Consider the following 15,460-nt stretch of genomic DNA (forward strand, 5'->3'; position numbering starts at 1 on the left):
TTTACGGCAAAAGCTGTGTACACAGTAGGAAGCCTGGGGATTGTAATATTAGTAAAAGGCCATGAAAAACACAACTAAAACGCTTCATAAAAGGCTGTGGATTTTTCTTTTTCTTGGGGTGGGGCATTGCTTATTTAATTCTTCACTTTATAGAAGAACTCAAAAAAGAAAAACAGTATTTCCAACAAGGAAAAGCTGCATCATGAGATAAAATCACTGGCATTGTAAAACTGTCTCAACCCAAAGGAAACAGATATAAACTACTGCATTTGTTAGACTAAGGGAAGACAAGACTCATAACACAATTCTGTCAGAAAATTGGAATACTTGAGTAACTCTTGTGAGATATTACAGAACTTGGAGGAGTCCACTGCCACTACAATATCTGCAACAGACATTGTTATCTTCCAGAACATGGTCTGGCCTAATCTGGGAGGGGGGGAAGATAAATGTAAGCAGAGAGACCTGCAGCGCTTTATTACCTTCAGCTGTGTGTTGTAAAGTCACCATAATGCAACGTACACGAAGGTCCAAAATAAGATCCTGGATGATCTGAAGCATATCATTTGGTATCTCAAGCGCAGTAAGAGACTCAGAACTAAGCCTGCAAAGCAAATAAAATTAGCTTATAAAACTTCACTGAGTTTTTTAGACATTTTCTCTGTATGTGAATACAGTAGCTCCATCCACAGTGAGTCTTTTAAAACTGAGTATCCCAGAGAAGATGAATTATTTGCTTAATTCAGAAGCTTGCAAACACAGCTTTTTTTTTTTTAAAATAACATTACAATAATGTCATGGCAACATGCCTTCTCCCCCTGTCCTCTTGCACTTCCCTGCCTGCCTTTCTGCATCCTTCTCTTGTCTTAGCTACTTCTGCTCCAAAAGGATTATTCTTGGATTCTTTTTTGCTGTTCTTAGGTGAATGCCTAGATCAAATCCTAGGTCTACAATAGCATTTCTGAGATATTGTTTACCTGCATTTACAACAGTAACGGCCACCAAGCTGCCATAAATGGTGATGTGGCTGTTCATCAGATTGCCAAGAGCACACACATTTAAGGGGTCAAAATGCAAATACTGCATCACCTGCAAAGCAAAGAGTGAATTCATTTGCTCTTTTGCTTCAGACTGACTAGGCACAAATCACCAGCTATATAGCTGAGGATGGACACATTAATTTACATTTTTTCCTTTAGAAATAGTAACGCAGCAGCTACTTACAAGGAATAGCATTTCAGCTTTTAACTAAAAGGCTGCAGTTGTGCTCAGACTTTAGTTAGGGGCATAAAGTGAGGTTTACTGCTTTTATTCTATTCTTGGGTATTTAAGCAAGGATAACTCAAAGGCAGTCATTGCTGTTTGCCCTACTGCTAATACTGAGCAAAGCACAGGTACTAGAAAATGCCAAAGAACAGGATAAGAAGGCACAAGCAAACAAGTTTGAGTAGTAAGTAGAACATTTCCAGTCACCTACCTGTAAGGCTCCTTACTCTCAATGTTGGGCATAAACCATCAAAACCCCACCATTAACCAGACTACTATCAGCTCAGCACAACTACTGAATTCGTAGATCACATAAATCTGCTCTATCTCAGCCATCCAGGAAACACAGGCTATAAATACCCATCTGTGAGAAGTTTAAGTGACTTTAGGCTGCACAGAATTTCTGTACTTAGAGTTGATTCAATTTCTAAGGGAGCATGCAGCTGTCACAACCCTTACAAATACATACCTTTCTATCCTTACAAGGCAAAAGTCTTGCTGACAATGGCTTCACCTTATTGCATACCTCCAATTTATCCTCTGGAACCTATTCAAACTGGGCAATGACAGAATGGTACAAGAGAAAAACTATGCAACCACCCCACTTTAAGCTGTGTGATACATGTAAACAAGCAGAAAAATGAAGATCACATATGTAACGCCAACTCCTTGTTATCTAACTTCGTAAGTTTTAGTATTCCTAAATACAAGCAGAGAACTGTCAATCATTTGAGATGACTGAAGAGAATAAAATTCTGTCATGTGCTCCATAATGTTAGGAACTATAAAAATAAGATTTAAGCTATTACATAACTTAATGTAACCAAAATAAGGTTTTTATGCAATGTGTGGAGTCTTAATGAGAAGAGTCCATCTTCATTGGTGTGAGTCACAAGAACTTACTAGATTGGCATAGAGTGTGGCGGCTTGAAAAGAAAAAGTAGTTGCAGCACTTGCAAAAACTTCTGATCTTGTCATCACTGGTCAGTACTCCATCACAGTATGTTCAGTTCCTCTCCTCCAGACTGCCCCTTTTCAGGCCACTCTACTTTTGACCACTTTGCATTAAAGTCTAGCTCACTTTAGTAAAGTGCCAGCACAGGCATCAGTAAGAACATGAGGTGGGGAAAAGAGTGGAAGGGAAAGAGAATTCCCCCAGCTCTCAGTTCAGTTGTTCATTACCAGGGCAGTGGTCTGAAAGCACGAGGAAGTTCTCTGAAAAAGAGCCTTCACATATCCTATAACCTCAGCCTGGATCCCACCTCGGGTGGCAGGATTCTGAAGAACAACCAACCTTTAAATAATCTGTTGGTTAAATTTCCAAGCCAATATTACAGATGTGCAAATGTTAAAAGTGCTAGAATTTTAGAATTTGAGATAAATTAAATTGCCTCTCATAAAAGGGCAACACTGGTGCCAAAGACTGTTCCCTTGCCCCTTTTACATCCTTTCAGCAAATGCCATGTCAGCGCCTTTTTAAACTTGAAGCTTTCCATAAAATTCAGCCAGAATAAGAAACTTCGCATGGAAATTTTTTTCTGAATGGTTAAAGTACAGATAACGTAACTGACAACAGACTTCAGGAAAGCATTAAATAGACTTGACAACAGGTATGTATCATTGCTAGCTCCATCCGCAAGAAGAATATCTATATGCAATTATACCCCTTTTTTTTCTTCCTCTGTACTTTGCTTGTTAGATACTTTGAAAACTGCACATAAAAAGTACAGCATCATATCCAGGTATTACTCAAGTTTCCGAAAGATAATGACAATTTTTACATCCTCCATAGACAAAAGGGAAGTGAATTCTAATACTGAGACATTTAGAAATGTGCATGTCATTAATTACAAAGTTTATAAACATAATTATAAGCAGAATGACATTATAAGCAGACATATCACCTTCCATAACAAAACCTGTAAAAGTAAATTATGATTTAAGAATGGTACTAAAGTGAGAAGCATGCTATTTTTACCCATTTTGGCAGAGATGGGAAGATGTGTAGCAAATGAAGCAGATAATTGCTTTCTACCCTAAAAAATAAAATCCTGTTTCATTCATGGAGTGCCTATGCTGTGCCAGGCAAATATATTATTCAAACTTTTTCTTGAGATGCTACAGGAAAAAAAATGAACATATCATTACATAGTAAGGCTATACGAGACATTATTAATTACACTTGTACACAGAATCCTAAATCTGCCATAAATAATTTATTTGTAATCCTAATTTTGAAAATGTTAACATTCTCACTACTCAGGGTATTTAATGCAATAAATAAATAAAACAATTTGTCTTAAAGAACACATATCCCAGGAACAGCATCATTTACCTTACAGTCTGGATAACATGTGTTAGCCACTGGCCAGGAAGTTCAGATTTCATCTCCCAGCCACCATACTGCCTTGATTCTCCTTCTCTGAGGCTGTATGGAAGCAAAGCTCCACGGATAAGTTTTACCAGAGAGTGCATCACTTCCTGAATCATTTTCTGTATCAGAAGAAGGGAAAGAAAAATCAAGCAAAAAGCTCTATCAATGTGTTTAAGCAGCCATGTACTTGCTATACACAGCAGCTTGGAATGTATGATTTACAGTTGGCTCCACATGGTAGAGAGTAGAGAAGAAGGATGTATAAGGGCACACAGATGATTTAAGAACTCTTATTTTCAAAGCGGTGACATTAAAGTATCTTGCTGTGAAGGACAACTGGAAGAAAGCAACGTTTCCCCCTCAGTAACTTACCTTGAAATCATTTTGCCTTTGCCTAGCGTTTTTCTTTGATCTTTCCATTTGGCCAGATTTTTCAGCAGTCTTGTGAAAATGAGAAAATAGAAAAGTGTAAGTATCTCATAACCACTGTTAAAATAATTCCAAAAAAGGGGGTTTCAAAGCGAAGAAGTAAAAAACGTTGAGTTTACAATGCAATTACAGAAACTAAATCATGGCATTTCAATAAGCAAAGACTATAACATCAATAAACTCTACTTACTATAGATCTGTGTGCAAATGTTTAATTCTGAGGAAAAGTGTGTTTTTAAGACAAAAAACAAACAGAAAAGAATAGCTCAAACAATACGAACTTCATGAGGTTAAAGTATTCTCACTGCAATGTTAGTGAAAGCTAAAACATATATAGTCCAGTTATGCCTCAAGTTTACGTGAAGGAACCATTTACTCAGCATGGATGCTGCCAAGAGAAGGGCATCGAAGTGAAGCGGGAGACACTTCTTGGAATGAGGGCAACTTGGAACTGTAACATGTCAGAGGGAGGATTGAGGGGTTTCTGTTTGAGGATTTTTTTTTTGAACGGCATTTTGTTGACAATGCTCTTCAAATAATTCAACTAACTGTAAAAGAGAGTCTGCAAAATATTCAGTGTCTTCATGGACAGTTCACTTCTTTGAAAACCGAGGAACGTGAGTACACTTTGCATGAGACAGTTACAGTTGAAGAAAAACATGGTTTGACTAACAGTCTTCCTGTTTGTAGTTCTAGCCTTCTGTGGAGTCTACTGAGAACACTGTAGCGTAAACTAGACTGAAAAAGTTATTTCAAATACTGGGTTAAGTGCAGATGCAGAATTTTACAGTTAGAAAATCATCTATTTTATGTATGTACAGCAACATCTACTGGACAAGAAGTGCAATAACATGACAAGAGTGTTCTCAGAATCAGTTTAGTTTCAAGTCATTAATTTGAAAAGCTGTATTTTTGAAATTTCCTCTTTAGCTAAAGCATTTCAGATTTTTAAGGTAAAACAAATAATTTGAAGTGAGCAAAAATTATAGAAAAATAGAACTGCTTAGTAGTTTTGGAAAATATGTAGGTAAGAAACTCGTACTTTAAGGCTGTGAATTGTACATTTTCAGAAAAGGAGAGCAACACTCAAGTTATTGCTGCATATAATATCAATTTCTCTCTTCTAATGCCTTAAAAAGAAAACAAGCTGTATTCCTTTAAACCTCAGGTATCAACTTAAGGTTCACACTGTTTGACAGCTGGATTAAAACACAACAAAAAAATTCACAGATCTTTGATTTTTTTTTCCCCTTAGATTGGTCTTCAGCAAAACCACTTAAACCTTTCCTGCACAGACAGACCAAAACTATCTTGTGGTAAGACCAACGGTTACTACTCACATATGCTACTTCACCTAGAATGATTCAAAGAACTCAACTTTTTAAACTGTTGAAAATACCACGTAAATCTTTAACTGACAATATTTTAAGGCATATATCTAACCTTTCAAAACTAAAGATAACACACCCCCATAACCCTAAAAACTGAACAAGAGAAAATAAACACAGCTTGTTATTCATATGTGGGGATTTTGTTTCCACATTTTTAAAATGCCTTGAAGACTTGAATAAGCTAACTGAAATGACCCTCTATACTATTTTCATAGGACTTAAAAAAAACTTGTAGCAGTCACCTTGCTTCCTGAATGACAATAAATTGCAAACAACATAGTAAAAAAATTCTTCATGGACAATTAAAATCTGTATGGTTTCTGAGAGAAAAACATATAAACCTTGAGTCTTGAATGTGATATGGTGACAGATATTCTTAGGTGCTCTAGAAGAAGTCTTCTAGCTTATGCCACCCCCTCCTCCCACTCTTCCTCAGCTGACACTGGCATGCAGCACACACAAAAGGAACTGAGGGCATCATCTCTCCCCTCTCCCCAAGAACTTGGGGGGTTTCTGTAAGGAGCAGTGGTTGTCAAATGTATGTGGATTAATTTCTTACAAGCTCACAATCTGGCCCAACAGAAGACGACTTCGATACTAACAGGAAAACTACTTCCTCTTTGTTTTTTTTTAAATGCATGGAAACAATGTTTTGTTCAGACATGACATAAGATCGCTGCATTTTCCACTTGCAGTCATTTTCATGAGCAGAATTTCTCAACCTTATTTACAGTTCAAGTCTCTGTTTCCCTAGAAATTGCTTTCTTTTTCATTGTATTCAGAGAACAACAGCAACAACAAAAAAATCACAATAACTTAACAGGTGAATTTGTAAAGTCTAATTTCCAGTGGTACTGTTGTCAAATGTAAAGGTTGTCAATTCCCTTATGAAATCATTATTTTTGCGAAAGTCAACAGTACTAAGGTTTATTCTTGATTCTACTTCCTCCACTGAATGTTATGAGTAAATGTCATACCCTCCTTTTGATTTTATAATGTAAAATGAGTATCACAAATAGAATCTATTTCACTGGAGCTGTAATGCTCTGTATATTTTTTTCAACATATAAAGGGCTACAGTACCTATGATTATCATCATATGAAAATATTATATTCATTTACAGTGGAATAAATAGATCGACCCTTTGAGAAATTAATTCTTTAGTTAGTCAGAGAAAAGGAAAATGACAAAATAAGCTTCCCAGTTTCCTTTTCCCAAGTTTAATTTGTTTTATTTTCTACTAAAGCTGCAAAGAATAGTAGATAGCTATGGCTGTCGTTCTGTTTTAGGGATAATTTTGTGGTAGAATACTGTAGCTGTGATGACTTAAGGATTTAAGTACAGCAGGTCACTGTAAGCATGGCAGGATAAAAACAGTCCCATCAAATGAAATGATATAGCAACAGTAAAGCAGAGAATTTTTAGATGCAGAAAGCTTTAGGTTCAATACAGAAGCTGATCTGAATCATATGTATATCCAAAAGCTTGCTTATTTTCCACCTGCTCTGTATTATCCCGACTGTCTCTACAACTCTTTACAGACCTTGTCTTCAGAGTTTTTTAGGACCCAGAATGAGTGAGTCCGAACTGCGCTCAGCAGGGCTTTCCAGTGATAGCTATGCAGATGAGGTGTGAGCTACTGCCTTATCATCTGTTGATGGATCAGAGAGCTGCCTTTCACTACACTTCACTTGTGTGTTTGTCTTTGTCATACTTGCTCCTTGGGGATATACCATCACTACAGTTCTTCTGCAGAAGAAACATGGCTTGAGGACCGGAAGTGAACTCTTGGTGAAACATAATGTAATTCTGTCACCAAATTTTAGCAACAACACAAACATAAAAGCTATTGTATTTCTCTGGTAATGATTATGATGGTAAGTTGTATACTACCCATATAAAATTAATTATGAAATGTATCCTTTCAAAATCTGTTACTAGTGTGCACATAAAAACAGCACATTACGATTAATTACTTTTTCCCTGCTTCTTGGATTATCAGCATTATATTTTATTTACACAATTTGTAACAAACATCATCATCTGAGCAAGAACGACTAGAAGCTCAGGTGATTGCAGCTGACTGCACTTCCAGACAAAACTCCTTATAGTATGTCTGTGTACACCACTCTGGACCTTGGTCATTTTGCGACTCTGGTCTTGAACCTATCCTCACTTCCAAATACTTAAAGCTCAAGAAATGAGTACTCTTGTTCCAAAGAAAGGAAATAATTTTTTTCTGTATGACTTTGTCTTTTACATATCTCTATCCTTCATGCGATTTCCTAGTTCTTCAAATCACCAATGAAGGGCAGCTGGCCAGCTATGAGTAAGAGGTGAAACTACACAATATTGACTCCAGCACCTGGAACACAAACAGACACACCACTGGCAGAATTCTAAGTAATTCCATCGTATGCCTTATTCTTTTAAAAATAAAACGAAGAGTCTCACTTCTATAGGTTAGTATTGCAAGACAGGTTACTAGTCAAGGTAGCATCTCTCAAATGTGTAAGAGTCTACATATTGTTTTATAAACCTCTGATTAAAATAAGCCCTGTACTTCTTCCAGTGAAATATAACACTTCAAACATTATTATTATTATGGAGCTTTATTACTTAAAAGTCATTTATATAGAAGAATCCATACCTCACTGAATAAACTTCCATTCACATAAGAAATCCAGAGCTTCCAGAAGTTGGGCAGCTGACTTACAACAAGTTTTGTCAACTTTTCAACAAATACAACTTGTTGAGGAGCTTTGTATCGCCAAGCTAAAAGGGGGAGAGAGAATGGAAAATGGAAAATTAAAAAAAAACGTTTGACTTAATAATAAAGTACTACTAGCTTGCTACTGCCTTGTATTACACTAGTAACTACATAGTGTATATATAAAACCTTTCAGGTAGGAGTTGAAAAATTCAAAGCTCAGTCCATATATGCGTACACAATTGGTACACACACAAGCTCTTTCTTCTTTTCTCATATGCTTACAAGGTGCCAGCACTATGACAGTACATAAAGAATAGGCCCCTTTGTAGGGGTATCTATGCAATCCACCTAACAATCCATTTAGGCAGTCTTCCATCTTCAAACCACTCTAACAGGTAAGGTAACAGGAAAGCAATCAAGACATTAGGAGTTTCAAATTATGAGGTGGTGATGCTGAAGAAATAGGGCTGCCAGGATAGGCTAGTGATTAAAGCAAACAATGGGAACTAAAAGACTTGCTTTATTTAAAGCTCAGAAAAATTTTCCATTGTGGCCTGGGCAAGTTGCCAACCTCTCATCTTTATTTACATTTGTTTAGTAAAATCTTTCATCTGAAAACCAGGGGACATTCCAACATTTTTGTTAAAACTCAATAAACATATCACTAAGTATCTATTGAGATTCTTGGAGGAAGAACACTGCAGCATCTCTCACTTCACGAACCTACTTGCTCCTGGTACACTGGCATTTAAAACGCATCAGGAAAATAGCTTACATTTTGGTATCAGATAACTTCTCTCAGTTTCTTATCAGATGGGGCAAAGGGAGGTTGGGGGGAGGAAGGTAAAGAGCTGAAAAGGGGCAGAAGAAAGGTTCCAATTAATACAGAAAAAAGAAAACTGTGAAATACTTTTCTGTAACCATCTGTCTTCTCCATTGAAACTTTCTTGATAACGATGTTTCAACAAAACAGGGTACACAGATAATATAACATGATAAGAGACCTGTATTTCAACTCCAAAATTACAGTCCACTTTAGAATACTTGGAAAAAGAAGTCAGATTTTTGAGAAAAAACAACCAAAAGAAAACAAACCAAAACAACAATATTTAAAGAGGTCCATGTTTGCTGGATTTTCTTGGTATAAACTCTGATCTTTTTATAAATGAAAAAATTAAAAACATATTATCCTACCTAAGTCTGGAAACGCAGAAAAATGTTGGGTGAAATTGCACTTTTTGTCTTTAATCTGTTAGGGAAAATTGCCTATACAGAACAGGAATTCACCAGTTAGGCAAAAATAGCTGCCTAAAGCACATTAAGTAACTAGAACGGTTCACCACAGCCTCACTATTTTACTGTGTTGGTAAACCAGTCTTGAATCTCCTTGAAGCACAGCATGCTTTCAGCAGCATCCACTTGTTGAGGTGCAGGTCAATTATTGTTCCATTCCTTTAGTGGACAAATAAACACCTGCACTATCCAAAATGTTCTTTTTCCTCACAGCCAAAAAGTTTAGGGACTCTGGATTAGTATTTGAAAAATCAAAAAAATCACAATAGAAGCCCAAAATTTGGAGAGAAACTGACATAACTGAAGTGTAACTCTGTCGGTAGTGATGCATCTGCTAGGAGGCACAAAAACTTCACGAAAGTTCAACCAGCAAAGCTCATAGTGTGGACACAGGTAGGATGTCAGAGCACTACATTTGCCACCTTAATTTATGACTGTCAGAGAACTGGTCTAGACCCAGTAGAGGAATGGGTCTCTTCCCTTCTTACAAAGAAAGGAGATAAAAACTCCTACTAACATAGGCTGTGGCTATGCCAGGAGGCTGTGCCAACGCTCCTATAGCAGCAGGGGCTCTGTAACACTAACAAACCCCAAGTTCTAACCAAAAGATTTCAGCTCCTTTGAGAAACCACCTCATCTTTGCCAAAAGCTCCAGCAACAACCCAAGAGTATAACCAGAGATGTCTGTTCCTAACTGAGACCATACTGCTAAGATTTACTTCACATATGAAATTCTTTTTCCCCCCAGGAAGCATACACTTCAGGCCTATTTCAGAGATTGCCTTAGTCCAGGGTCTGCAGACAGTAGATATTTATTAGAAGAAGCTACTGCACATCATGTCAAAAGGACATTCTGGCCATAAATTCAGGATATTTTGACTTCTTTTGCTAGAGAAAGCTCCAATCTATATTAAAGCAGAAATTTTCTTTTATTCAATTTATTATAACCTGTGCTATAACATCCTAAAGAAGAAATTAGAGCTATTGTTCACCTACCCTCATGAATATATGCTCAAGCAAGACCTGAATGTTATTTGAATGCTGCAGTTTCAAATTCAAAGTAATCTGTTAACTGTCAGGGACAATAATTATCAGTCACATCAGGGAAAAAAAAGCGCCACACCAAAAACCCCAGAGATGCCATTCCTTAAATTTGCTAAAAACCAAAAGGATGCACAAACAACATGAAAACAGCACACATCATGGCATATTTGGAATGGCAGCTTCTGCACAGGTATCTTAAGTGGTTGGTTTGCTTTGGCTCTCCAGAGGACAGCAAGGATGGTAGAGCTTTCAACTTTTCCAGAGCATGCAGTAGGCACGTGCACCTAGGCACCAACAAACTCGACTCAGAGCCAACTCATTCTAACTCTAGGGTCTTTGTGGTGGATTGGGCTCCTAAGGTATTGTGTTGCACTGATCCTCCAGTTTTCCTTTGAATCCTAGTTTAAACTGCTGCCTACAGAAACTGCAAAGCTTGCTGAAGACTCCCCTTTTCCAGTTTGTAAAAGGTTTATAGATCCATAAATAAGACTAACGCAAAGATAACCAATTGAATTGAAATTGCCTTCTGTAGACACAACTATTTAAGCAGAAACACATGAAAAAAATTCAGACAAGGGAAAAAAATAAAATGGATTTTGGATGTTGCTTGCTACATTAAGTGTGGCATGCGTGTTAGCAGATGGTATCCAACAACAGCCAGCAATTTACTGTTTTGCTCTGTAATACTTGTCAATCAACTTCATGCAAGGCTTTGGGCTGAGAAAAGACCAGAGTAACCGTGACACAGTAATGTAATTACTTGGTATACATGTATATTTTTAAAAGTCTGCAATTTATATTTTGAAATACGTTCAACCTCAAACTGTGATGCAATTTAATTGTCTTGCATGTGAATATACTGTTGCAGCACAAGAATGTACAATTCTCATTATTCTCCAGTCCATGTTCTTGAAGGATTCCCTTCACTTCTCCTCTTGCTCAAAAAAATCAGGTATTTTTTGATGGTTTATCAAGGAAGTTCACAAAACTGGGAGAAGAGTAAAATCAAAGCAGACCAAAGTCAGAAAGTTCTTCACAAAAACCCGCTTTCTGCAGAAAAAGTACTTTGGTAAGAAATTACCTATATCCTGTGAAAACATGTTTTCTGCCTCCTGTGATATCACCATTGAAAGACTCCTGAGATGAAGTTGCTTGGACAAGGATGTTGAAGACACTTATGACTCAGAAGGGCTCAGCTGGTTGCGGACACATTGCTAGAGCTTAGTCACATACTTTTGTTTCCCTTTCTGGGTTTACAGAATTAGAGAAAAAGGACTGGATATGTGAAGTCACACAAGGAGCAAATGCAAGGAGAGCCACCTTAGCAAACACACACAAAAGGTAACAGCAGCAAAAGGTGGTAAGCAGTAGGTGGTGATGTATGCCAAAAAAAAAAAAAACAATCTGGGTTTGTAGGAAATAAATAAAAAAAAAAAAGAGAGACTTATTACCTTGACTACATTTTAAGAAGCTGAGTTCAGTTATGAACTGCTCTTCGCTTGCAAAAAACCAAAGACGACCACTTTAGTAAGCAATGGCAATACATGAGAAGAAAGAATTTTATTTGGTAACAAACCACAGCAAACACACAGAATGTGGGCTTCTGTTTGGGTTTTTTGACTACACCACACATGGGATGTAGGGAACTGCAGCTTTGTTTTTCCAAATAAAACAGATGCCTACCATCATCACGGCCAGACTGAAAGCTGCTGCCCCTTTTCAATGAAGCAGTTTGACTGAGATGGCCGATTGGTGATGGACGCACATCACTGTCCAGGTCTAACATGGGGCTGTGGAGCAATGAGTTGCCTAGGGAGAGGGGAAAAAAGTTACAATGATTTTGGACATCGATTGACATGAAACTGCATGCTGCATGGGGAATTATAATTTAATTCTGAAACGATACAAGACAAAAAGTTATCTAGCAAAACCATTCTTAATCTTGTATTTAGACTGACTGTTCATCTACATCAAGGTTATTCAATAACACCGCTATTGACTCCTGTAGCACAGCCAAAACCACAAGTACCATGTGGAAAATATCATTTTTTTGGTCTGTATGTGTCTCTGGCTTTACTTTAATTAATGCCCTACAATTAGTTGCTTGAAAGCCATGGATAAATATGTATTCATGCTATTGGTGACATGGCACACATTTTTTATATGGTGTATGTCTAAATATGCTTTTCAACAGCAACAGTTTCTTATGCCTCCAGCTGAAGCAGTTAAGGCGGTGTTTAGCTACTAAACTGTTCAACCTGTGCAGAGTTCAAGTAGAAAGAATCCATCCATCATGAAGCAGATGAACTAATGGCACTGTATGCTTGTGCACATCTGTAAAACACCCCACGAATACATATCCACAAACACACAAAATATTGCCCAGTGAACCAATTACTGTCATCAGATAACTATTTTTTTCTTTGGGTGCCTGTCCATATGTAGGTCACTATTAGCAAGTCCTAAGCAATGATCTAATCTGATAGAGATGGATACCTGGAGTCTAACATACATTTTGGAAAACAACCATATGATAGTGAGCAGACAAGATGGCTTTTTAATGTACCGTAACACTGCCAATAATTCTCTTTAAGTCTAAGTTGCTGCTTTATGCATTTCACCATAGAGATACATTTCTGAAATTAACCACCAAAAATTATTTCAGCCTTGGCCAACTGAGCTGTAACAGCTAAACTTAAATTAACCACAGTTCATAAAATTATAAAACAGCCCAGGTTGGAAGGGACCTCAAAATATCAGCTGTTCCAACCTTTCATCGGAAAGGGAGCCTAGGTGAGATTATCTAGCATCCTGTCCAGTTGAGTCTTGAAAACCTCCAGCGATGGGGACTCTACCACATCCCTGAGGAGGTTGCTTCGGTGATTGACTGTGTGAAAAAATTTCTTTCTTGTATCAAGATGAAACCTCTCCTGCTAATTCATCCTGAATTTTGTAGTGAGAAACTTGAGCGTTTGAGTTTATATTGTTTGATCTTTTCCATCAATACCTACATTCACTTAAAATAACAGGAAGGCCACAGAGTAAAAGCACCTGCTGCAACACTGCAATACCCAGATTCAAGAGTAACACAAAGCAAAAGGATTTGAAGAATTCTGAATTTATGCTGCTGTCAGACCAGTATGGCAGTAAAGAAACACCTAGTCACTTTATTTCAACAGCTGGGGCTTAAATAGCAATATTAAGTACTGTGAAACTTACTGCAAACTTCCAATAGGTGACAGTATTGGGTTTTAGTTCCTTCTGTAAGAAGCTCTTCTTCCCATAATTCTTTAACTGCTTTTGACGAGATTTCCTGTGGCCTTTCACTGTGGCCTCACCAAGGCATTGTCATTATTGAGCTGTCGGTTCCTCCATTCATCTTATTACTGCTCACATTATAAACCACCTAAGTAAATAGATCCATTTGCTATGTAGCTCACAGTCGTGATAGACACACTGCATTAACTGACTTGGTCAACTCATCTGTGCTGTCTTTAGCCTGTAATATGATTCTGTTGACTACTTAAACCCTACACCACTTATTAAAAAGAACTCATCTTTATGACACCTTTAAAACTGATGAGTTTTCAGCAATATGGACTCTGATACAGTGATTTAAATATATTATCCACCATCACCATGGAGAAGTTCTATGAGTTTAGACAAGAATTTGGGGAAAGACTTTTTCCTTCTGAATGAACTAAAATTACAGAATAATAAGGAAAAAACCTGAAGCTATCGGAAGCTTTCAAAGTAGGTATGTATGCTGCAAGTGCAGATAGTTAGTTATGGACACATGCTATGCAACTGCCCATGTAACAGAGATCTGTGTAAGGTCACACATCTTCCACATCTATGATTTAAAGACCTATGACTTTGAAAAAGTACCTTTTTTTTTAATTACATTAACTTCTGCAAAAACATTCCAGTAAGACTGCACAATGAAGCAAAACCAAAAAAATTTCTTCCCCTCCAAATTAAAAAAACCACGCATTCAATATCTTACAGAGATTCTACCCAGAATACCTCCCCCCCCCCCCCCCCCCCCAAAAAAAAGTATAGAAGACCATGAGAAATTTTAAGTGCTTCACATAGTTCTTGGGCCTCCATAAGAATTTGACTCTGAGATTCTACATATCTGCATTTTATTTGGGTGAAAGAAAATGTACACCAAGGACAAACCAGAATTGTCAGAGGCATTGTTAGTTAAAATATATACTAAAAAACCCAAACCAAACAAAAAAACCCAGAAGTGCAGCAATGCTATCTTCACAAAAAATACAATTTAAAAAGCCACGATACACCAAACTACCCTCTTTGATGTCTTCTCATAGAATTAGGCTCTCACCCTTCAAACACCTTGTTAATATGAGGAATTTCTTGTAAACAGATGGTTTCTAAAAATGACAGTGCCAATTAAACCTCAGAATTAAGAAAAACAGACACACTTACCAAAACATCTTAATGTGAATTAGTTCAATTAAAACCATTTGCCTGAGGTAGCTGAAAACCTGAGAATTCAGTATTGCTGCTGATACACTAGCCCCACGCGCCCAAATGGTTTATATATTCACCAGTAACAGAAAACATGTAAAGAATACTCTCTTGTTCCACCAGAAAAACCACATCATCAGTTTGCAGCCGTACCAGGAAAAGAAAGTTTAACATGAACTAATTTCTTAATTGGTTGTCTAGCATTACAAGCAAGTATAACACAGCAGCAGGGAACTACAACAGCACATATACCCTCAGGACTAATAAACATCTGGACTACATTAGCAAAGCTGATTTTACTTTCACCCGACCAGAAGATAGCGCTTGAAGACTGCACACTAATGCATAAATCTTGTTAACTCTCACTTTTTAACTTACAAACAATTTTTCTCCCATCCCAACTCACTCCCTCTCTGGAGCCAGCAGCTTAAATTTAGCAGCATAATGTAATACAA

At 37.2% G+C, this 15,460-nt stretch overlaps 1 protein-coding gene across 1 annotated transcript in view; it reads right to left on the reverse strand.

Annotated features, from left to right (window-relative positions):
* Positions 1–15,460, reverse strand: part of EXOC2 (exocyst complex component 2) — a 134,867-nt gene that overhangs the window by 55,295 nt on the left and 64,112 nt on the right. Inside the window, exons 12-16 of the mRNA XM_075084156.1 lie at positions 12,195–12,320; positions 8,112–8,236; positions 4,013–4,081; positions 3,602–3,759; positions 483–604 (exon numbers count right to left, since the gene is read on the reverse strand). Coding sequence (XP_074940257.1) covers positions 483–604; positions 3,602–3,759; positions 4,013–4,081; positions 8,112–8,236; positions 12,195–12,320 — 600 coding nt within the window. The remainder of the gene's footprint in view (positions 1–482; positions 605–3,601; positions 3,760–4,012; positions 4,082–8,111; positions 8,237–12,194; positions 12,321–15,460) is intronic.

The sequence above is a fragment of the Phalacrocorax aristotelis genome, chromosome 2, assembly GCF_949628215.1.
Source record: "Phalacrocorax aristotelis chromosome 2, bGulAri2.1, whole genome shotgun sequence".
Taxonomy (NCBI): domain Eukaryota; kingdom Metazoa; phylum Chordata; class Aves; order Suliformes; family Phalacrocoracidae; genus Phalacrocorax; species Phalacrocorax aristotelis.